The 25,829-nt window shown below is 37.5% G+C and overlaps 1 protein-coding gene, 1 long non-coding RNA gene and 1 pseudogene across 2 annotated transcripts in view; 1 reads left to right on the top strand and 2 right to left on the bottom strand.

Moving 5' to 3' along the window:
* Window positions 1–4,922: 4,922 nt before the first annotated feature.
* On the bottom strand, window positions 4,923–5,869 carry LOC103555908 (olfactory receptor 1N2). The gene has a single exon (XM_008527716.2). The coding sequence runs from the start codon at window positions 5,867–5,869 to the stop codon at window positions 5,006–5,008; it is 864 nt and encodes a 287-aa protein (XP_008525938.2). The 3' UTR covers window positions 4,923–5,005.
* A 3,323-nt stretch (window positions 5,870–9,192) lies between these two features.
* The window catches only part of LOC139079710 (uncharacterized), a 121,227-nt gene continuing 104,590 nt past the window's right edge, over window positions 9,193–25,829 (bottom strand). Inside the window, exon 5 of the long non-coding RNA XR_011533575.1 lies at window positions 9,193–9,415. This is a non-coding gene — a long non-coding RNA (uncharacterized lncRNA). The remainder of the gene's footprint in view (window positions 9,416–25,829) is intronic.
* Window positions 15,604–24,085, top strand: LOC103555907 (olfactory receptor 1L8-like; annotated as a pseudogene).

Genomic DNA, 25,829 nt, shown 5'->3' with positions numbered 1-25,829 from the left:
TGTTTCATAACTCAAAAAGTGGCTTAGTACCATTAGCAGTCAATCCTTATTCTCCTTTGCTCCCAGCCCTTGGAAACCACCAATCTACCTACTCCTTCTATGGATTTTCCTATTCTGTAAATTTCATATAAATGGAATAATATAATATGAGATCCTTTTTGACTGACTTTAATTTTGCTTAATATTTTCCAGATCTATCCATCTCATAACAAGAATAAGTACTTCATTCCTTTATATTGCTGAACAGTATTTTATTTTATGGATGTACTGCATTTTATTTGTCCGTTCATCGGTTGATGGACATTTGAGTTGTTTCCCCTTTTTGGATATTGTAAATAGGGCTGATATGAAAATGAATGTGCAAGTTTTTGCGTGGATATATGTTTTCAGTTATTTTGGATATGTGCCTAAGAGTAGGATTTCTGTGTCAGATGGCAAATCTGTTTAATTTTGGAGAAACTGAAAACTGTTGTCCAGAGTGCCTATAGAATTTCACATTCCCGTCAGCAATGTATTAGAGTTCCAATTTTTCCACATTCTCACCAGCACTTGTTATTTTCTGTCTTTTTTATTTTAGTCGTCTTAGTAGATGTGGAGTGATATCTTTTTGTGGTTTTGATTTGCATTTCCCTAATGACTAATGGATATCGAGCATCTTTTCATGTACATATTATCAGCACTTAGAGCATGGCCATTAGCTTGATCATTGAAACCTTTACCCTTTTTCTTGGAATTCCTTTCTCATATGTTCCTTTAGTGCTCTTGGCATTTTATGATCTTCAGCATCAATCCATATGTCCTGAAAGATCCAGACTGAACTAAATATCTTAGCACTGGTGTTCCTCTGCCTTGACCATATGAAATTAAGTTACTGTAGATCAGACATATCAAGTTAGGGAAAGAGAAAAGTGATTTTTCAATGGTTTTATTAGTAAATGTTTGAGAACAATCAGTTGGCACTCTGCATCCATTCTGACCTTGTGCTAGTGCACTTTTCTATATTTCAAAAGCTGGAAAGAAGAAAGGGATACTTTTCCCAGACTCCTTTGCAGTTTCAGGTCCTGGATGTGAATTAGGTTCTATTGAACAGATGGGCTTGAGTGAAATTTGAAATATTGAAATAAGGTAGAGGGCATCCTGTTTTGTTTTGTTTTGTTTTGTTTTTGGCCATTTATACTGTCACGTGTATTCATGAAGCATTTTTTCTGCAGTAGAATTTCCGTATCCAGTCAGTAGGTAGATAGATGCCAAGAGGCAGTTGCACTGGCATTGGCAGCTGGAGCCCACTTTTCTGTGTCCAGTCATCATGTTAGTGGGAATCAAGAGGTAGTTTTGATGTTAATTTCTGATATTTGGGTTGCAGCTGCGCTGACATGCTCTTGAATTCAATATCTCCAATCACAATCTTCTGATTCTCCTCCTTCCTGACTGCACAAGATAGAAGTACTCCATGTGGGTAAGACTATTATTGTTTTTGAGGTTATTTTGGGGAACTCATCTTAGAGCCTGTGATTCTATAACACTTTCAATGACTTTGTAAGCACCCAGTTCCCTGAATTAACTTTACTTCTGCTTAAAATACCACCAGTCATTTCTTTTCCCTTACGAAGAACCTTGATTAATACAATAGATAAGGAAATGTAGACTTAATCCTGGAATAATTATAACACCAGGCCCCTTGTGCTCATGTGGATAGACAGAAAACTTCATCAGCCCCAAATGAAAATATCACAGCTGATTTCTAATACAGAGAAAGAATTACTTTTATTTTTTAAAAACAATTTTCTTTAGAAGTCTTCTGCCTCTCGCCCTTGTATCAGAATATATAATAACTTCATGTAGCATCTGTTTGTTGACAGCATGGAATTTTCTATCAATTGTCTCTTGAAGAAGAGAAAGATTGATTTTATCTCTAGAGCAAATTCCAGATAACCAAAATATAGGTATTGGCCAAAATAAGTTGATAAAAATTTTAAAATATGTTTAAATTTATGATTATCAAAGCAATATTTCATTGCAGAGAATGTGAAAAATACAAGTTAAAAATGGATGTTGAAGAAAGAAAACAATGATCATGCATAATTCCATTGTCTCCAGGATGGCCACTCTTAATATTTTGGTGTATTTATTCAAACATTTTTAGCAAAGTGATATGTATAATAAATTCATAATAAATTCAGTAATAATGAATTTCATATTAAGATTATTCTGTGTTAAAAGTGCATTATCAAATAATTGGAAGGCTCATACAATAGCCCAAGATATCAACATAACACAATTTAATTAACAAAGCCCCAATGACTAAAATTTGGGTAGTTTCTGTTTCTCTTATGAATAGTACCATTATCCATAAATTCTTGACAATATGCATATTTTTTGAGGAAGGTTAGCCCTGAGCTAACATCCACCACAAATCTTCCTCTTTTTTTTTTTGCTGAGGAAAATTGGCCCTGAACTAACATCCATGCCCATCTTCCTCTACTTTATATGTGGGATGCCTGTCAAAGCATGGCTTGATAAGTGGTTTGTAGGTCTACACCAGAGATCCAAACCAATAAACTCTGCGCCACCGAAGTGGAGCATGTGAACTTACCACTGTGCCACCAGGCTGGTCCCGACAATATTATTTTAGTATTTACTTGGTCAAACTCCTGGAAGTGAATGAGTAAGTCATAGGATACAAATCTTTTTAGTGCTCATAATATATATTATCAACATAATTCCTGGAAATCTATGTCAATCTATATTCCCACTACCTGTAGCATTTGAGAGTGTGTCCCTTTCCTCCTCCATACAGCATCAATTATTGTCATTTAAAAACCCAATTACAACATCTAACAGTACTTTAAAACATAAATTTTGGATGTTGTTATTTCCAAAAGTCTTTATGTTGTGATTCTGTGCTATGTAAAGGACTATTTCCACTTTCAGAATTTTATTAGTTGTAATTAGCTATCTACATCCCACAGCATATAGTGGGATACTTAGGTACCACGTAAAGTCTCTAAATTTCCATTTACAAAAGAAATACTTTTCCTAATGAAAACAAATTAAAGTTTGATTATAGATTCAAAATGTCAAATGAAGCACATATACCTTCCGGAAGAGTGAAACAACAGTCTCTTTTTAAATTGTGGAGTCCGCATAGAGTATATATACTCTTCTTTTCCAACTCATTTGCTCTGCCTGAACAATATCCCCTTTATTTTCTGAGTCTCATGAGGGGTAGAGGTGGCTGAGGACAGGATAAAAGGAGAAATGGATGAGGTATAATGGTACTATATTCCTTCACCTAAAATTTTCTGGACTTAGAAATATCTCTGGAAATATCCTATCCATTTGAAATTCATTTGATTTATAAAATTCATCGTTGAAAGTGCAAATGGTCCTGTGGAAGAATGAACCTTATTCACAAGTTGAGTGCATGTCTTTTAAGGGATATAATCATATTTGCTTGAGTGCTCCAGGAATGGGAATTTTGACTGGGATCACTAGGATAGTCTATTCACAGGGCATGGTGTACCTGGTTGACTGGACACCAATGGTGGGAATTTTAGACGTAAGAAATTAGTTCAGAAAAAAGGAGGGATATTATTGACAAACACAGAACTTGATTCTTCTGATCTTTGCTTTGGTACTAGAAATTGCAGTAGTAGATTGCTGTGGTCAGGATTGAGTAAACTAATTCAAAGCCAGGATGGTCTAGTGTGCTTTCTCCAGGTGTCTCCTTATTCCCACCTCTTTCACCAAGGAGAAGGGACAGTGGGTGGAAGGGAGGATGGCCAAAAGGGAATGCATACAGATATGATCTTCTTCCTTTAGAATATTCTTCCTCTATAAACAAGATCTAATGTACAATACATCCAAAAGTCATACCATCTTTTTTAAAAAAACTTGGTCCAGGATGAACTTGCTCTTGAGACTTCAGAGAGCTCTGTTTAGATGCTTCCTTATCTCTTTGGGGTGACTTTCTAATTATTGGAACATTTTTTGTGCGAACCCCCAAATCTCATTTCTTGGTTCTAAAAATATCTATATGTTTTGAAACATGTAGAAATAAAAACAATAATAATAACCTGTAAACCTGTTGCAAAAAGGCAACCACTGTCAAACTTTGTGACTTCCTAAAACACCAGTTTTCACTGGACTATTTTTCATCAAATTATGTCCCTCAAACTTCCAGCACACTTGATTTACCATCTGTATTTTTGGGAATATTTTACGAAAGAACCCAGAGAATGAATTGTGTACTTAGTACAAAATTGGCAACAGTACGCACACATAAATATTGGCTCTGTTTCACCTATCTATTACAATAACAGAGAGCAGTGCTTTCAAGAAAAAGAAATACAATATTAAGGAAATACTATAAATATATATTCACTTAATTCTTTATCTCCTATTATAATTATTCAATATTTGTTGTGATCTCCATAACGTGGTATAGTAGAAAGAGGGTGAGTATTGTAATTGTATTTAGTTGGTTTGAGGAAGTTATTTCGCATTCTGAGTCATTTGTTTCACAATTCTGTCTCAAAGAACTTATGTGGAGAACAATGAGGAACATAGTAGATGATGAATAAATGTTTGTATTCTCATCCCTTCACCTCAAACCACGGCCCTCAAGGGCAGAATTACTTGGCATACATCATATACCTTAGCACACTCTGGCTAATATACTGGCTTTAGAGATGAAGAAGGAGGAATGGTGTCCTGCTCTTAGGAATGGTTGCTTCACTGGGATCTGGAGAGAGACTGAGGCAGAACACCTCATTCCACAGTCAACTAAAGGAGTGGAAATATCTTTTTTGTTACATCCGTAACTCAGAGTTACATGAGAACCTTCCTGTAAAATCAATCTGAGAGTGGTGGAATCATTGAATCAATTGATCGGGAGGCAGGACCAGGCATCACCATCATGGTAAGAAGAAGATTTTCCCACCGCCAAATAGTTTACCCAAAGCCTTCTTCATGTCTCTGTTCCTCAAGCTATAGATAAATGGGTTTAGCATGGAATAATCACCATATAGAGAATGGCAGCCCTACTTTCCCTCTCTGCAGAGTGAGTTGTTGGAGGAAGTAAATACACACCCATAAGAGACCCATAGAAGAGCAGGACCATGGTGAGGTGAGAACTGCAGGTGGAGAAGGCCTTCCACCGCCCTCCAGGAGAGGAGATGCCAAACACAGCCCAGGAAATGCAGACATAGGAGAGGATGATCAGCGTGAGGGGAGCCGGGAGGAACATCAGGCCCATGGTGATGATCATCAGCTCATTAACACGGGTATCTGAGCAGGCAAGCTTCAGTAGAGCACTGGGATCGCAGTAGAAGTGGGGGATGGCCTTGTGAGCACAGAAGGCCACACGGGTCAGCAACAATGTGTGCACCAGGGCAGGACAGTTGGTTAGCACCCAGCAGATGCCCAACATTAGTGCGCAGATCTGGGGACTCATAGCTGTGCTGTAATGGAGTGGCTGGCAGATGGCCACATAGCGGTCATATGCCATCACTGCAAGAAGGCAGTTGTCAAGGCCACCAAACATTAGGAGGAAATATAGCTGTGCAAGGCACCCAGAATAGGAGATGGTCTGGCTCTGGGTATGAATGTTGGCCAGCATTTTGGGGATTGAGGCAGAAGTGAAACAGGCATCAGTTAACGATAGGTTGGCCAGAAAAAAGTACATGGGGGTATGGAGGTGTGGGTCAGAGATGATGGCCAGGATGATGAGCAGGTTCCCCATCATGGTGACCAGGTACATGCCCAGGAAGATGCCAAATAGGAGTGGCTGTTCCTCTGGCCTTTCAGAGAGTCCTAGAAGGAGGAAGTCTGAAATAGCAGTTTGGTTCACTCTGCTTGGTTTCCCCATCCCTGTGGTTCTTGTTATCCGTGCAGATAAAATCCTTTAAAGAGTCAGTATTAAATTATTTAATCAATTCACAGATGTCTCTGTGTAGCTAGAAATATGCTGGGAAAAAAGGAGAATAAATGGACCCTGCCAATGAGAATCTCTGGATCTCATTGAGGATACAAGACAAGACCCATGGGACATTTAGAAAAGAGTCAAGATAATATACATTCAAATGCAAATTGTACTTTCTATGCTGTAATAGGGTCCAGAGAAAAGAGAACACTATGACCAGAGAAGTCAATGTAGGCTGTTGGATGAGGTGAGAATTGAGCATATCCTTGAAGGCAAGATTGGAAAAGACGTTGATGCTTCCCAATGGAAAAGCAGATAGATGATCTCCCTCGCTGCCCCTACACAATACACACACACACACGATAGCCTTCTGCATGGAGCCTGAAAATGATATTGATGAACAAGATAGCTTCCTCTCTTCTTGCCTCCCCAATCCTAGAACTTGACCTCACCCATTCAGCTCCAGCACCTGTACTCATCCCTAACTGGGGGGCATAAGATGTGTTGACTGAGGGCAGTCAATGTCTGCGAGGTCCTATTCTCCCCATCTGCTGTTAGAATTTCCCCTCTGCAAACAGGACAGGAGGCCACCCCTGCCCCTCCATCACCCTCTTTTTTTGTCCCTGTCCACTCTCCTCTTGCTCCTTCCACCTGTATTCACTCTGGGAACTGGGATTTCAGTCCTCCTGGTCTCTTGGACATCAACATGATCAGTACCTATTTGTAGAACGTTTATAAGTGCCAGGCACCTTCATGATAGTGTTTTATTCTTCACAATAGTATGAAGTAGGTATTGTTATCCTCCATAATTTTTCAAATGGTGAAATAGAGTCTCAGAGGGGGCTGGCCCAGTGGCGCAGCAGTTAAATGAACATCTTCCGCTTCGGCAGTCGGGGCTTCGCTGGTTTGGATCCCGGGTGCGGACATGGCACCGCTTGGCAAGCCATGCTGTGGTAGGTGTCCAACATATAAAGTAGAGGAAGATGGGCATGGATGTTAACTTAAGGCCAGGCTTCCTCATCAAAAAGAGGAGGATTGGCAGCAGTTAGCTCAGGGCTAATCTTCCTCAACAAGAAAAAAAAAAAAAGAAATAGAGTCTCAGAGATATTTGACATGCTCAAGATCAGATAGCTGGTAAATGACATTCAAATGCAGATGTATCTTACTGCAAAGCCTGTGCCTTCACCCCCGCACTTCTCCTGTATCTCTCTGATATTTACTCTTCATCAGAGAAAGGAAAGTTGAAACGAATCAGGCTCTTGCTCTCTGGGCTTGAAAATAGCCGCTTTATTCTGCTCTGCTAGGATTCAGAGCAAACTGGTGTAAAACCTCATTTCATGTTGGCCTTGTAGAAACTGTGACCTTAGTAGTTTTCGTGAATATTTATTCCTCTGTTTATTCTTTGGTTCATAGAGAGGCTTCTGATCTTAGGCAGACACTCAGATCATCTACCCTAAAAACTTCTGCCTAGTTGTTGGGCTGGGAAGGGAGGTGTGTGTGTGTTTCTGTGTTTGGGTGTGTGTTTGTCCTACCCTTTCCAGATTCTTACCTGTCAGAGTGTGGATTAGTTTCAGGCATCTTCAGATTCTCCAATTCTGTCCTCTGGATGGAAAATTCACAATAAGGAAATGTCTGAGACCTTTTTTTCTACTCAATCAGTGCAGGTGGGGTCTATTGAGTCCAAGGTTCATTAGGAACACTTGGAACGTATGACTCATTTTCAGCTTCCCTAGGCCTGGGAAGACAGGAATCTTTCCTGGAGGTTTTAAAGGCTCCTAGAATACCATCCCCCAAAGCTCATTACAGCCAACATCAGTGTCATTGTGCAGCCTGTTCTCCAGCCAGCTCTGGCAGAGTCCTGGGGGAACCGAGGGCATCTCATTCCCAGGGGTTAAGCTCTCAGATGTGGGTCTCAGGAGTGTGATTCTGAAGCCTCTTGCTAGGATGCAGCCTTCAGCCTGACCAACAGGTCTCCTAGGAACCCCTGCCTATGCACTGGATAATTCAGTGTCTCTCCCATGCCCTAGGTAAAACTAGATTGAGGGAGAAGTCAGAATCAAAATTATAATGTGAGTATTTCTGCTGGTGTTTCTCTAAGCAGATTAATCCTAATATGAAGCAGTCCCCTTCAGTCCTAAACTCTCAATTAAATGAGATAGCCTATATAGAGTACACCAGCCATAATGTCTGATACACAGCAGCTGCTAAAAATATCTCCTATATTTTTATTAATACTAGCTGGTACTTATTGAACACTTTCATTACAGGATCTCAAGTTATACTCACAGCAACCTTAGGATGAAGGAACTGTTATTATTCTCATTTTACTGATGAGAAAACTGAGGATAATGACCTGATGAAGGTCATACAACTACTAAATGGAGCTGATGGGATTCCAACCTAGGTGTGCATGACTCTAGAGTCCATGCTCTTAACCACCATACATTGTCCAAGTATATTTGATGGTTTTAATCATTAACAATTTCATAGGTGCAAAATAATCTAATTGTTCTAACTTGCATGTCTTTGCTTACTGGTAAGATTGAATATTTTTTTCAGCTGATTTTTAACCATGGAAATTATTTCTCAAATTATCCTGTTGATATATTTGTACTTTTTTTTTTTATTGGAGTGTTCATGCCTTTTTGAATGGATATTAAAGACAATAAACCAAAATTAAAACATTTTATTCTGGGTGTTTCTGTTCTGTCCTTGCCATCCCATTATGTATAATTGTTTTAAAAAATTACTTTTGCAGTCAAAATCGACAGCTGTTTGGCCATGTGACTTCTTTACATTACTTTTATACTTTCCTTTTCATAAATCAGGGAAATTCCATTTAATTATTTCTTCTAAATTTTAAATACTATATCTAAATCTTTAATTTACCTGCAGTTTATGTTGTGGTATGACGAGAGAAAAGGATCTTCCTTTTATTTTAATTTTTCACATGTAGGTAGTTTTTTGAGTACCATTTTTGAATAACTCATGTATTCTCCATTTGTTTGTTAGGTCTGAGCCCCTATACCTGGCCTTTCCATATCACCTGGACTGCTCACAGGATGGCAGCAGGGTTTTGAAAGGCAGCATTTTGAAAGCAAACAATCTAAGAGGTCAAAGTGGAAGCTGCATGGTCTTCCCAACACCTAGCTTTAGAAATCCTAGAATCTCACTTTCACTGTCTTCTGTAGGTCAAACAAGTCATAAGAACAGAGAAGTGACTAAGGGAAGGAAGTTAAGCTCCATGACTCCATAGGAAGAATAGCAAAGAATTTTTGTGCCTCTTTAATTGACCACAGCTTGCACTCTTGCCGCAAGTTATGTACATTCTTCCCACATTCAATATAGACTCACATCTTGCAAGAGACTCAAAATCTCATCCCATTGCAGCATTGGGTCAAGTCCAGGATTTTGTCATCCAAATGAGGTCCAGGTTAAAATGCATATCTTCAGATGCACTTCCCTCTGTACTGTTCTTCTTAATCTGAAGACCTGGGAACTCGAGAGACAAGTTATTCCCTTACCCCTCCACACACATGGCCGACATCATGGTGACACAGATGTGGATGACTGAGATAGACACTCCAAATCATTGGGGTGGGGTCAGGCAGGGTAGGACAGGGAGTGGACAGGAAGCATATAGCAATGTTTCATTTATTCTCATTGCTGCTAATATTCCACTCATAGATATACCGCAATTCATCCATTTTACTGTTGTTAGTCATTTAGATGATTTCCAGTTGGGTATTTTACAAATACAGATGGTCCCCAGCTTATGATTTTTCAATTTTATGTGGTGCGAAAGCAATATACATTCAGTAGAAACCATGCTTTGAATTTTGAATTTTGATCTTTCCTGGGCTAGCGATATGCAGTATGGTCCTCTCTCAGGATGCTGGACAGTGGCGGTGAACCACAGCTTCCAGTCAGCCACGTGATCATGAGGGTAAACAAAGGATTCACTTGCAGCCAGTCTGTACCCATTCAACCATTCTGCTTTTCACTTTCAGTACAGTATTCGATAAATTACATGAGATATTTAATACTTTATTATAAAATAGGCTTTGTGTTAGATGATTTTGCCCACTGTAGGCTAAAAGTGTTCTGAGCACGTTTAAGGTAAGCTAGGCCAAGCTATAATGTTCAGTATGTTAGGAGTATTAAATGTATTTTCCACTTAAGATATTTTCAACTTACGATGGGTTTATCAGGATGTAACCCCTTCATAAGTTGAGGAAGCTCTGTAGTGGTGATATAAACATTCTTATACATGCCTCTTGGGGAATATATGTACACATTTGGGTTGACTATATGCCTAGTAGTAGAGTTTTGGAGTCCTTGTTTTTGCATGTTTCAGCTTTAGTTTTTCAGTGATTGCCATAGGGAGGCAACAGTGGATATGAGAATTCTTGTTGTCCTTATCCCACTACTACTTGATAAGTCTCTTTTGTTCATTTTGGCTCACCTGGTAGGTTTGTAGTAGTAACATATTGTAGGTTAAATTTAAAATGTCCTGATGACTAATGAGGTTGAAAACATTTCATATAATTATTAAAGTGTATGACATTATGGTCTGTGATATATCTTTTCAAGTATATTGGGTTTCCTTCCTCTTTCTTGATTTGAAAAAGGTCTTATATATATTGTGATCAGGTACTTTGTGACATGTACACATGGCAAATATCCCCTCCTTCTCTGAGGGTTGACTTTTCATTTTCTTATTGACGTCTTTTGATAAATAGAAGTTCTTAATTTTAATATAGTCCAATTTATTTTTATTTGAGGTTATGCTGTTTGTGTCCTATTTAAGAGATATTTGCATCCTTCTTGATTACGAAGATATTCTCCTATGTATTCATCTGAAATTTTTATTATTTTATCTTTTGTTTATATATGAATATGTTTGGAATTGATTTTTATATACAGCACAAGGTTAAAGTCAAATTACATTGTTTTTCCATTTGGATATCCAATTAACTGACTTGACTTGTTGGAAAGATCATGTTTTCCCTGCTATGATGAAATATCAACTTTATAATAATTTAGGTGATCATTTTTATGTGAATCTATTTCTAGGCTGTATTCTGTTCCATTGGTCAGTTTGCTGTCCTTGCCCAATACCACACTGTTTTGATTACTACAGTTTTATAACAAGTCTTATTGGAGGTTTTTTAAGTCCCCTGCATTTGTTTTTGCCTTTCAGGTTGCCTTGTGGTATTATATGAATTTTAGAAGTATCTTGTCAATTTTCACACACACACAAACACACACACTCCCAAACATGCTGGGACTTTGAATGTGGTTTCATTAATAGATAGACTAATTGGGAAGAATTTACATCCTTACAATGCTGAATTGTTCAATCTGTGAATATGGTATATCTCTTTATTTATGCCTTCTTTAATTCATTTCAATAATGTTTCAACAATATTTTATAAATTTTAGAAAGAGGTCTTGCACTTTTCCATAAATTTATTCCTAGGTATCTATGCTTTTTTATTCTAATGTAAATAGTGTGTTTAAAATTTTTGTTTTTTATTTGTTCATGGCTGGTATGCAAAAATACAATTGTTTTTTTTATATTGACTTTGTATCCAGTGACCTTGCTATATTCTTTTATTAATTCAATAAGTTGTAGGTTTGGGGCAACCTTTAGGTATACAATCAGGTTGTCTGATAATAATGACAGTTTTAATTAATCAATTACTTTTAAAGATTGGCACCTGAGCTAACATCTGTTGCCAATCTTATTCTTTTTTTTTTTTCCTTCTTCTTCTCCCCAAAGTCCCCCAGTACATAGTTATATATTCTAATTGTAGGTACTTCTGGTTGTGCTATGTGGGATGCCGCCTCAGCATGGCCTGATGAGTGGTGCCATGTCCATGTCCAAGATCTGAACTGGTGAAACCCTGGGCCGCTGAAGTGGAACACACAAACTTAACCACTGGGCCACAGGGCCGACCTCAACAGTTTTAGTTTTTCATTTCCAATACTTATGTGTTTTTCTTTCTTTCCCTGGCCTCACTATACTGTTTGGGACCACCAGTAAATGCTCAATAGAAGTAGTAGTGTTAAAAGTGTCCCTGACTCTGATTCCAGGGAAAAAGCATTCAGTATTTCTCCATTGAATATGATGATTTCTGTAGAATTTTTTTTTATCAGATTGAGAATGTTACCTTCTATTCCTAGTTTTCTATAGATTTTCCCGTGAATGGGTGTTGAAGTTTATCAAATGCTTTTGTTGCATCTATTGAAATTTTGAAATGATTATTCTCCTTTTTATATTAATGTAATGAATTTCATTGACTGATTTTCAAATGTTAAACTAAACTTTCATCATGAAATAGACCCTTTGGCTCAGTGTAGGATGCTTTTTGTGTTTCCCTAGATTCAATTTTCTAATATTTTGTTTAGAATTTTGAAACTTGAGAGATTGGTCTTTGATTTTCCTTTCTTCTCTTGTATCTCTCAGATTTTGGTATTATGGCTATGCTTGCCTCATAAAAAGAGTTACAAACTGTTTCCTCTTTTACTATTTTGGTGAAGAGTTTATGTAAGACTGTGGTTATTTCTTCCTTAAATGTTTGGAAGAACTCATCAGTGAAACCATCTGGGACTTGATATTCCTATTTTGGGAAAATTTGATGAAGGATTCTGTTTCTTTAGTAGATATCAAGGTACTCAGATTTTCTTTTCCTTTGTCAGCTTTAATATATTTTTGTAAAAGGATTTGTCCATTTTACTTAAAGCGTGAAATTCATTAGCTTAAAGTTGCTCATAATAGCTTCATAATGTTTTTACATTTTTTAAAAAACTGAGGAGAGTGAGCACCACAAATAAAACCTGTAAAAATTAATGAATGTTTATATATGTATATATCCATGTAGCCACTATACAGAAAAAAATATGGGACATTTCCATCACCCCAGTCTTTCTCAATAATACCTCAGAGGGAAATAATAACCTTATATTTATTAATGAAGTTAAATTAATATCAACACCTACCCACAAAGAAAAATCCAGGCTTAGATGGTTTCACCATTTAATTATTTTAATCATTTTAAGAAAAATTGAAATTAATCTTACACCAATGCTACAGGAAGTAGATAAAAAAGGGAGCAGTTCCAAATTCATTTTATGCAGCTAGCAAAAGTTGATAAAAAGGAGAGCTAGCCCCGTGGCCCAGTGGCTAAGCTCACACGCTCCACTTCGGCGGCCTAGGGTTCACCGGATTGGACAGTGGGTGAGGACCTACACAGTGCTCATCAAGCCATGCTGTGGTGGCATCCCACGTAGAACTAGAGTGACTTGCAACTAGGATATACGCCTATGTACTGGGGCTTTGGGGAGGAAGAAAATGAAAAAAGAGGAAGATTGGCAACAGATGTTAGCTCAGGACCCATCTTCCTCATCAAAACAACCCCAAAAAACAACAACAATAAAAAGCACACCTTTAAAAAAAAAGTTGACAAAAGGAAAATTGCAAAGATCATAACCCAAATCAGTTCCAGTTTTCTATCACTGTTTAACAAACCACCCCAAAATTTAGTGGCTTTAAACAATAATATCATTTATTTTACTCATCTTCAGTTTTGGCAGGGCTTGGTTTGGATAACTCATCTCTGCTCTATGCAATGTCATCTTGGTGGTGTGGAGGCTGGGGGCTGGACCGTCTGCAGGCTTGTTCAGTCAGGTATCTGGTGGTTAATGCTGAGAGTTGGCTAGGTCCTTAGCTGGGACTGTCATCTGGAACAGCTATTCATTGTCACTCCACGTAGTCTAGGCTTTCTCACAACATGACGGCTGAGTTTCAAGGTCAAGGTTCCAGATGTTCAATATCATTCATCATCAGGGAAGTGAAAATTAAAACTAAAATGTAATATTATTGCATTCCTCCCCAAATACTAGAATAAAAATGACTGGCAATATAAAGAACTAGTGAGAATATGAAAAACTAGAACTCTCATATAGTACTGGTGGGAATGCAAAGTGCTACAACCACTTCAGAAAACTGTTTGGAAGTTTCTTATAAAGTTAAACATACAGTTATCATTTAAAACATATGTCCACCCAAAGATGTGTACATGGATGTCCATAGCTGCTTTATGCATAGTGGCCAAATACTAGTTACAGCCAAAGTGTGCATCAACAGTAGGAGGCATAAACAAATTGTGGTGTATTAATACAATAGAATACTATTCAATAATGAAAACATAAATTATTGATATATACTGTAACATCAATGAATGTAAAAAACTTTGTGCTGAGCAAAAGAAGCTAGACACGACAGTAAATACTGTAAGATTCTATTTATTCAAAATTCTGGAAAAGACAAAGGAATCTATGATGACAGAATTCAGGTTGCTGGCTGCGTGGGAATGAGAGTGGGAGAGAGGATTGGTCAGGATGTAGAACCAAGGGAACTATTTGGGGTGATGAAAATATTTTATATCTTGATTGTGGTATTGTTTACATAGGTATATAAATTTGTTGAAACTCTTTGAAATGTGCACATAAAATGGATGAATTTAATTTCATGTAAGTTATAATTCAACAAGTTGATTTTAAAATAAAGTTAGAAGTGGATAGAGTTATGGGTATATGGATGAGTGCTAAAGCAAGTATAATAAAATGTTAAAGATTAAATGTAGGTGGCTGGTATAGGATATTCACTGTAGAATTATTTCAACTTTGCTATATGTTTGAAAATGTTTGTAGTAAAATATTGGGAAAAAAGACTGACACTACTAGTTTTGTTGGGAATTTTTAGCAACTGGAATTCTCAATTGCTTTGGGTGGTAGTGTAAATTTGTACAAACATTTTGAAAATAGACTGTATACATATTCTAAAGCTAAATATCTCTTACCCTACTACCCAGAAATATCACTTCTAGGGGTACACCTGAGAGTAATAAGTACATATGGCCATGAAAAGGCATGTTAGGGGATGTTCCTATCAGCTTTACTCATAATAGCCAAAAATTGGAAGCAACCCATATGTTCATCAACAAAAAAATGAATAAAGTATGGGTTATTTGTATAATGAAATGTTGTACAGAAATAAAAGTAACAAATTTCTGCTATATGAAGCAACGTGATTGAATATGCTCTAAAGAAACCGGAAACAAGAGTTCTACTGTATGATTCCTTTTATGTAAAACTTTAAAAATAGGCAAAACTAACCTTGAGGTGATATGAATCACAAGAATGGTTACCTCTAAGAGGATAGTGCCTCAGAGGAGATAAGAAAGAACCTTCTGGCTTGATGGAAAGGTTATACATCTCGATATATGTGGTGGTTATATTGGTGTATACATATGACAAATTCATTGAGCTGTGCACTTCAGATTCATGTGTCTTGCTGATACATGCCATAACCCAATAACTTTTTTTTCTGGAAAAGATTCACCCTGAGCTAACATCTATTACAAATCTTCCTTTTATTCCCCCCCCCCCCAAAGCCCCAGTACATAGTTGTATATTCTAGTTGTAAGTCTTTCTAGTTCTTCTATGTGAGCTGCTGCCACAGCATGGCTACTGACAGAGGAGTGGTGTGGTTCTGTGCCTAGGAACCAAACCTGGGCTGCTGAAGAGGAGCGTGCTGAACTTTAACTACTAGGCAATCAGGTCTGGCTCCCAGTAAAATTTTTGTAAACTGGCTGGAAGCTCTGTGCTTGTAGATGGAGCTGTCAACATTGAATTTCACTGTAGGACGATCTGGCTGCGAAACATTTTTTGAGGAAGGTATCCCCAATGCCAGTATCTTTAGTTTTTTTCCTGTTTGGCTAGTCAGACTCCAAAGAAAATTCTTATAATATTCTGTATTAAAGATAGAAGTCTGGCAGCGAAATCTGGATAAAGGTCTGTGGGTTTCAGCGTTCAGCATTTGATGTGCATATATAGTCATGTAATTACCTTGTTTCTTGTATGACTTACTAAACTGAGTATGTGGAAACTCCCAGTCTCAACATTTTTTAGAAAGGAAACCTCCCAATTTCTGCTGGGATACGAGAAGGACAGTATTCCAGTAGTCTAGAGTGAAAAGAATTTTGGGATCTAACTTCTGCTGAAATAGTTTACTTCCCTTTCACTCCCAGATCAAGAGGTTCCAAAGGTTTCCAGTTTCTGAGTCTTTTGAGGATTCTTTGGTGTTGACAAGATTGATTCCTTTTATTTTATATACTGCCAGTTTAGGATTCAGCTTTTCCATGTCTGTTAACTCAGTTATCATTGTCAAAGGAAAATTGTACCACACATAGTTAAATAGGCAAGGAAGATTTTATTCACAACCATTGCAATAGGGGGAGAGATTGAACTCAACCCCACTGAAACAAAAGGCAGGAGAACTTTTTAGAGCTGAGGTGAGTTAAAGGAAAAGTGCTGGAGAAGATTGGTCAATGTGATTAGGCCATCTGTATTTGCTAATTGGCATCCATTGAAGTTAGGCTCCTATCCTGCCACAGAGACTGGGAGATGGGTGTGCTTTCTTGATGATTATATTTCAAAGATATAGCTCCCAGGTCCTTGAGAAAAATCATTCCTAGGTTGAAAAACTAGAAAGAGACTGGGAGAAGATTTACATTTCAAAGGAGCAGAAATGAGTTTTTTAAAGTAAATCTCTAAGAAAATGGAGGTCAGAGGTCCATAGTCAGGAAGCAACCATGTGAAGTTTAGTCAAGTCAAGGGTGATGTTAAGACTTGATCTTGATAATCACCCCTTCATCCATGCGGTTTTCCACTTTTGAAATTTTGTTACCATTGCTTTTTTTTGTTACCACTTCCTTTCCGCTCTTCTCTGTCCTTATGGGTTTTATGTCTTTTTAAAAATCACTTTAATTTTAGTAGGGTTTTAGGAGATAGTGAAACTAGATGCATGGCTTTAATATAACACCTTTAACCAGAGGTATGAAATTCTTTATGACATAGAAAAAGAAGTAAAGCTTCCAAACGTGTTTTAATGAAGCCATCACTGTACTGATTTGGTCTGTTATGAGATATAGAGAGGAAAATGGGCAGTTATGAGTGTTAGCTGTAACACTAACAAGGCTCCAGGGAACTCTGTCCCATGACTGCCTATCTGCAGATGCCCAAAGTAGAGCCCTGTTCAGCCTCCTCCTGGTATTAGCCTGAGAGCCAGCAGCTTCTTGTTTCTGAGTCTTGGTTCAGGTTTCAAAATAAAAATACAAAATACTTCAAAATTCCTGAAGACCTGGGTTGAGAGAGGTCAGAGCACCATGTGTCCTAGATCATCTTAAGTACTTAGTATAGACCCTCTTCTCTTTGGTCTTCTGTGTTCCAGCTGATGAACATTACTATGATACTCCAACCTCTCCCTCAGATCTGGCCTTGGCTTGGCTTTGCAATCCTTTGTTGATCTCTTGGGTTCCTCATCTGGAATCCTATTATCTCTCTCTCTTTCTGTTTCTCCCTTTTCCACCCTAAACTTGTTTTAAACCTCAGTTTAGCAATCTGACTTTTTCTTCCGGTGAATTGCTATCTGTATTTATTATTTTTTTAAGTTGAGGTATAATTGACATACAACATTATATTAGTTTCAAGTATACAACATGATTCAATATTTGTATATATTGTGAAATGATCACTACACGTCTAGTTAATGTCCATCAGCATACATAGTTACAGAATTTTTGTATTTATTATTCTCAACTCTGAACGTTGATTCCTATTAATCCCATCACAAAGGATGTCAAGAAGAATCTGAGCTCTTCTTCCCTTCCTCCAAAATTCAGGATATTTATAAACAATTTGTGGCTGGCAGGTCCTGCCTTTAGAAAACTCTCCCCAACATGTTCAAGCCAGCTCTTACCTGTTGGCAGACAGAGTAGATGAAGAAGAAGTGGATATAAGTAAAGGGACCTCATCACTCTGATGTGACTGAGGCAGAAGTTGCCCCAAGGTTCTGGAAGCACCTCACTATTGTGTCTAGGATCTACAGAGTTTTCTGAGGCTATAGACAGGATGAAGGATGAGAAACCTTTTAGGGAAAAGAAGAACCAAAGGATAGGGCAGGAGATATTATCACAAGACCCTTGAGTAGAGAAAAAGAGGACAAAGGTAAAAATCTGGGCTTACAGGGCCCAGCCCGGTGGTGCTGTGATTAAGTTCGCATGTTCCACTTCTCGGTGGTCCGGGGTTCGCTGGTTTGGATCCCGAGTGTGGACATGGCACCGCTTGGCAAAAGCCATGCTGTGGTAGGCATCCCACGTATAAAGTAGAGGAAGATGGGCATGGATGTTAGCTCAGGGCCAGTCTTCCTCAGCAAAAAGAGTAGGATTGGCAGCAGTTAGCTCAGGGTTAATATTCCTTAAAACAACAAAAAAAAAGGAAACATGAAGTCTTTATGTTCAGGAGTTTACATCTTTATATCTTAGCCAGGTTCAAACTTTACTAATTTACTAAGATTGTATTTGAAGGAGGCACCAGGAAGGAGGAATCATCCATTTCCTCTTAAAAGGAATATGAAATTCCCTGAGTTAGAACAGAATTACTAGAGCTTTGTCACAAACTTTCAGTGAAATTGCCTGGATCATACCTGTTTTGAGTCATTTCAAATTGCCTGTTACCAAAAGTGTCCAATCCAGGTTTCCAAATCATCATTAATAATAGTGCCAGGCGCTATTCCAAATGTTTTATGTGCACTTTCAAATTAAATCCACAACATAGCCCTAATAAATGGGTGTTATTATTATGATTTTAACTATGAGACAACAAAAGTGTACATTATTGAAATGTGCAAAGGTACACACAAGTGGGACAGGTGGAATCACAGCTTATTTCTGTCTAACCAGAATCCGTCTCTTAACCAGTCAACATAGAAATTATACCCTCATTAGTTCTTTCGATAATGTCTTATAGCTTTTTGTGTATAGGTCTTTCACCTATTTGGTTAAGTTTATTCCTAGGTATTTTATTCTTTCTGTTGTGATTGTAAATGGGATTGTATTCTTCTTTCCTCTTTCTGCTAGTTCATAGTGTATAGTAATGCAACTGATTTTTTAAAATTGATTTTGTACCCTGCACTTTTCTGTAGTTGTTGATTATTTCTAACAGTTTTCTAGTGGATCCTTTTGGGTTTTCTATATATAGAATCATGTAATCTGCAAATAGCAAAAGTTTTCCTTCTCTCTTTCCAATTTGGATTCCTTTTATTTCTTTCTCTTGCCTAATTGCTTTGGCCAAAACCTCCAGTACTATGTTGAATAGGTGTGGTGAGAGTGGGCACCCCTGTCTTGTTCCTGTTCTCGGAGGGATGGTTTTCAGTTTTTCACCATTGAGTATGATGTCGGCTGTGGGTTTGTCATATATGGACTTTATTATGTTGAGGTACTTTCCTTCTGTACCCATTTTATTGAGAGTTTTTTTATCATAAATGGATTTTAGTTCTTGTCAAATGCTTTCCCTGCATCTATTGAGATGATCATGTAATTCTTATTCCTCAGTTTTTAAATGTGGTGTGTCACATTGATCGATTTGCAGATGTTGAACCATCCCTGCGTCCCTGGAATAAATTCCACTTGATTGTGGTATATGATCCTTTTAATGTATTGCTGTATTTGGTTTGCCAATATTTTGCTGAGGATTTTTGCATCTAAGTTCATAAGCGGTATTGGCTTGTAGTTTTCCTTCTTTGTGTTGTCCTTGTCTGGTTTTGATATCAGGGTAGTGTTGGACTCATAGAATGAGTTAGGAAGCATTCCATCCTCTTCAATTTTTTGAAATATTTTGAGAAGGATAGGTATTATATCTTCTATGAATGTTTGGTAGAATTCTCCAGAGAAGCCATCTGGTCCTGGACTTTTGTTTTTTGGGAGGTTTTCGATTACTGTTTCAGACATTTACTAAAATATACAGGAAATAACAAACAGTAAACTATTATTGAAGTAGCAAAAACAGGATGCATACCAATAGAGAGAGAAGGGAAACTGGAGAAAGTTTGGCTAAGCTGATTGGCCAGAAAGTACCAAGGTGGCCCGATTAGACAGTGTACCTAGAGCAGGCCAGCTGGGTCATTAGGGAAAATTATGTAATATCTGAGAACTCGCAAACATTCATCTGTGGAGAGTGTCTCTCTGTGACATGTGCCAGTGTTTTTTCATTGGCACTCCTGATTTAGATAAGCCATGACTTCAGCATTTCTCTCATTGGAATTGCTCAGGATGAGTGATAGTTGAATCCTTCTCTTAAAGTCATTGATTTAATGAAGTAAAACACCTAATGTGCTCAGAACATTGTCTGGCATTTTGCAAGTCCTCAGTAAACGTGGGTTATTTTACTGTTGTTTACAGACTCGTGACCTTCAGCTGCTTACGCATACATACACTATTTCTTTACCACAGTGGTTTAAGACAACTCCAAGTTGTTCAAACCAAAATATAGGAATCCTTGACTCCTATCTTTCTCTCACACTCCTCTCAATTTGCCAGCAACTTTTGTAGGTTCTAACTTACAATTGAATACAGTATTCACCGAATTTTTACTACTTCCTCTGCTACCATCCTAGCCTGACTCTATTTCTTAACCGCACTGTTGCGATAGCTCCTAGGTAGGCTCCATGCTTCCACTCAGCCCCCTTCTTCAGTCAATTTTCAATATAGAAGCCAGGGTGATCATTTTTAAAGCTGAATCATGTTAGCCTTCTGCTGAAAAACTTCTACAGATTGCACAAATAATTCACAGTGAAAATCAAATTACAAAGTTTAAAGGACATACACCCCAAGTTAGCTCTAAAGTTATCTCCTACTGCTTTTCTACATGCTTACCCCCTTCAGTCACTCTAGTCTCCTTTTTGTTCCTGGGACATAGCTGGCACTGTCACATTTCAGAGCTTTGCAGCTGCTGTTGCCTCTCCCTGAAATGTTTTTCCTGCAAATATCCCCATGGCTTCCCAATCCCCTTGGTTGTCTGTTCTTAACGTGGGATGAAAAATATTTAAGGTAAACAATGTGTGGGGCATGTGTGTGTGTGTGTGTGTGTGTGTGTCTTAACATAGAAAATGATCAAATAGGAGGAAAAAATAGATCATATGCATGATTGCTTTAGATATACTTTTATAGGTTTACAAAAATATGAGAAGATGCATAGTGGTAAAATCTAGAGATTCAGAATTAGTTTTGAATTTGAATCTTGTTTCTGCTATTTACTTGATGTATGACTTTAGCAAATTACTTTAAGTCTCTATATCTGTTTCCTCATCGGAAAAAACAATAGGAATAAAAATAGCTTATACTTTGTACGGTTGTTGTGAGGATTAAACAAAGTAGTGCCCATGTAAGATGAGTGCTTAATTACTGACTCACACTCACATTATTCAAAGCATAGACAAATATTCCATCTAAAAAATCTTTGTAAACTCATAATAAGGTTAATTTGACCATTAGAGCATTGGAGTGTGAGGGCTGAGGTCGTTTTAATATTCAGATTCGTTTCCTTTGAGAACATGTTCAAATACCTGTTCAGGGAAAAAGCTATTGGCAATGATGGTGACAGGAAGGAGAAGATAGTCGTATCAAATATTTACTCTTTTGCTGGAGCCATTCTAAATGCTTTAAGTATCATTAAAACCTCATAAATATCTTATGGGGTAATTGTTAGTATAACCTATTTACTGATGAGAAAACTGAAGTTTCAAGATATTTAATAACCTTCCTGATGTTAACCAGCTGGAAAATAGGCCTGTAATTGTTGCGAGAAGGAATGAATAAATAAATGGTCATTCATTGAACTGCTATAAAAAATCCCTTTCCAATGTGTCCATTATCAATGTCTGGATGAAGAATTTAAAACACTTTGTGGGCATGAGGATATTTGAATCAATGTTGTTCATGATAGCAAAGATTTAGAGGACATCTAGGGAAACATTTTAAGTCAAGCGTGCTAACTAAAAAAATTGCATGTATAGGAAAAAAAGCAGTGATATGTATGCCACAGTATTATTGAAGTAAACAGAAGAAAAACACACACAAACAAAGCAATAATGTATTTTTTTCATGGCTATGTGTATAGGTAAACAAACAAATGGATAATGGCATGGAAGGACATATACTTGCTTAATGATTGGGCATCAAAGATGTGGGAACGTAACAGGTTTATGGAATTAGAAGAAAAATAAGTACAAAGTAAATTAAAAAATAAGGATTTGTATGGACTAATACTGATAGTTTGGTGTTCACTAAGGAGCATGAGCTTCTAAACAAGTCTCTCTGAAATCAAAACAAGCATATCAACAAAACTTTGTTGGCCTGGGTTCATTATTCTTCTGACTTCCCTGTTGATCTTTTTACCAAGCTCATTTTTTGGCAAGAAAGTTCAGAGATAAAGCTTTACATGACATAACTGAAAATTTGTTTTCATATAGACAGAGAAAAGTAAAACCACCTTTTCTGAAATAAATAAATTCTCCACCTAAACCCTGTGAATCTATATCTCTTTATGTAGCTTTATTTTTCTTTATAAAATGTAGAGCTATCTGATGATAGATCATAGATAGATAGATGACATAGATAAATGATAGATAGACAGATAGATAAATAGATAATAGATAGGTAAGCTACATAGATTGATGGATAGATAGCTACCTGATGATAGACAGATAGAAAATGGATAGAAGATAGATAACAAATTGATAGATAGATAGATGATAGATGACAGATAAGTAAGATATATACGCAGATGGATAAGTACCTGGTGATAGATAGTCAGATAATTGATAGATGAGAGATAGATAGATAATTGATAGATGAGAGATGGATAAATAATTGATAGATGATAGGTAGTTGATTAATAGATAGATCCTGCATTAGAATGTAAGATCTACAAACCCAGACCTTTCTTGCTTTATTCACAGTTGTGTCCTCACTCCCAGAAGAGTATTTTTCACAGAGCAGTGCTAATAAACAATTGTTTTTAAGATTTAGTAGTAAACTGAACCAGGGAGTTTCAATTCTGTTCCTGAAAGAAAATTCTTCCTCCCAAGTCCATGCTATCAACACAAGAAGCCTGTGAAGTCTTAGAGTTGGGAGGGAGGGCAGCATCGAGGACCACAAAGCTGACATTTACCCACTTGTTAGCTAATCATGATCCTATGGGTGGAAAGTCAAGGTAGGAAGAAGCATAAACTTGTTGGCTTGTTTGTGATTACAGTTATAAAAGAGATGTGTTTTAAATGATAGGATCTTCTCTATTTTTGCTGGCTCTGTGATCATGGAAAAAGTCAACCAAACCAACAGTATCTGAATTCATCCTCCCGGGAACCTGCTCATCATCCTGGCTGTCCTACTCTGACCCCCAGCTCCAGACCCCCATGTATTTCTTCCTGAATGTTCTGTCTTTCACTGACATTTGCTTAACAACAACCATTCTCCCCAAGATGCTGGTGAACTTCCTGTCAGAGAAGACCATCTCCTATGCTGGATGTCTGACACACATGTATTTTATGTATGCTTTGGGCAAAACGGACAGCTGACTTCTGGCATTCATGGCCTTTGATTGCTCTATGGCTATCTGTGACCCCTTCTACAATGTCACCACCATGAGCCACCACTATTGTGTCCTGCTATTGGTCTTCTCCTGCTCATTTCCTTATCTACATTCACTCCTACACACACTTCTGCTGAAACTTCTCACCTTCTGTGACTCTAATGTTATCCACTACTTCCTCTGTGACATCAACCCTCTGCTGAAATTGCCCTCCTCCTCCACATTTGCCAGTGATATCACAATAAAGACAGAAATGGGATTTTGGTGACCCCCCCCCCCCTTTCTATGCTTTGCTTTCTCTTATGTCCTAATCCTCATTGCGTTTCTCAGGATCTCCTCAGCTTCTGGGAAATGCAAAGCCTTCTCCGACAGAGGTTCCAACTTTGCTGTGGTGATCCCGTTTCATGGAAGCATCTTCTACGTCATTTCAGCCTTTGTCCAGCTTCACTGTGAGGGACCGCATAACAACAATTGTATACACAGTTCTGTCCTCCCTGCTAAGCCTTTTATCTATAGTCTGAGAAACAAAGACGTGAATAGAAGCATGCGGAAGCTGATGAGCGGAGAAAATCCTAGTCAGGACCTCTGTGACCATGTTCATGAGCATCTCTGCTCCTCTGGACCCCATTTCTGCTGGTTCCTGATACAATAAACCCTGTAAGTCAGCAGATACAACTCATGTGTCATGGATGTTGGGTTGTATCCATTCATTTATTTTCATGTAACTGTCCCATTGAGACTTTATTGTGATTTACTAATTGGCTCAAGGTTTACCAAAATCTTGACTTCCAGTTTTCATGTATCTGCCTCTCTCTTCCCATCTTCCTCTTCTCCAGGAAACCACATCTTTTTCATTCCCTCTAAGAGCTGTTGAAACCTTTGTTTTCCACAATATTTCATGGAACTAATTTATATCTGTTCAATGACTTTTGATTCTCTTAATATCCTTCTTATTTTAATTCTGTAGTCAGCTTTCCTAGTTTTTGAAAGCCATTGCAGAAACTTAGGAAGACAGACACAGAGACAGAGAGGTTGAGTGAGGTCCGAATTTGCATTCCAATAAGTCCCTATGTGATGCTGACATAATGATTTAGAAACAATACTCTGAGAATCACTAGTCTATCATATATTAAGACCTACTATAGACCTATGGTAATTAGGACTATATGAGTATTGGTGAAGAACTAGACAAACAAGACAAATGCGACAAGACAGAGAACGCGGAAGCATATCCACATGCTGGCATACACTTGAGTACAAATGAGGCACTAGAGAACATCTTTTAAAAAATGGAGCTAAGACAGTTGGGAATCCACATGGAAAAATGAAATTGGGCCCCTACCATAAACCATATGCAAATATTAACTCCTGATGAATTATAAACTTACATATGAAAACCAAAAACTATTAATTTTTTAGAAAATAATGTAGGAGAATATCTTTGTCTCCTTGAAGTAAGAAAATATTTCTCAAACAAGACACAGAGAGAAGGCACTAACCATAAAAGAAAAGAATAGCAATTGGACTATGTCAAAATTAAATACTTCCTTTCTGTTTATCAAAAGATATTGTAGAGGAAAAAGACAAATAACAGAATGTTAAAACGTGTTTGAAATTTATAAAACAAAGGAAAGAAATACACTCACTAAGAATACATAAAGATCCCTAGAAATCAGTAAGTAAAAGACAGACAAAGCTGGAGTGGGAGGGAAACTATGAAAAAGAATTAAACAAACATTTCACCAAAAAGAAGGAAATCCACATGACCAATAATCATATGCAAAGATGCTAGGTTTCATTAATAACCAGAGAAATTCAAATTAAATCACAATGGAAACCCACTGAATACCCACCAGATACACAAATGTGGGCAAGGATGTGGAGAAAGGGAACCCTTGTGCACTGTTGGTGGGTATGAATATTGATGCAGCTACTATGGAGAACAGCATGGAGGGTCCTCAAAAAATTAAAATAAAATGCGTATAGAAGGAAAATACTTCAACATAATAAAGGCCATATATGACAAACCCACAGCAAATATCATTCTCAATGGAGAAAAACTGAAAGCTATCCCTGTAAGAACAGGAACCAGACAAGGATGCCCACTGTCACCACTCTTATTTAACATAGTATTGGAAGTCCTAGCCAGAGCAATCAGGCAAGAAAAAGAAATAAAAGGGATCCACATTGGAAAAGAAGAAGTGAAACTGTCACTCTTTGCAGACGACATGATTTTATATCTAGAAAACCCTAAAGAGTCCACTAAAAAACTTTTAGAAACAATAAAGGGATACAGTCAAGTTACGGGATACAAAATCAACATACAAAAATCAGTTGCGTTTCTATACACTAACAACGAAGTAGCAGAAAGAGAAATTATAGGATACAGCAATCCTAATTCTGGGTATAT

The sequence above is a fragment of the Equus przewalskii genome, chromosome 26 (genome assembly GCF_037783145.1).
Source record: "Equus przewalskii isolate Varuska chromosome 26, EquPr2, whole genome shotgun sequence".
NCBI lineage: Eukaryota > Metazoa > Chordata > Mammalia > Perissodactyla > Equidae > Equus > Equus przewalskii.
The sequence above is the reverse complement of the archived record's forward strand: the minus strand, read 5'-3'. Positions and strand labels throughout refer to the sequence as shown.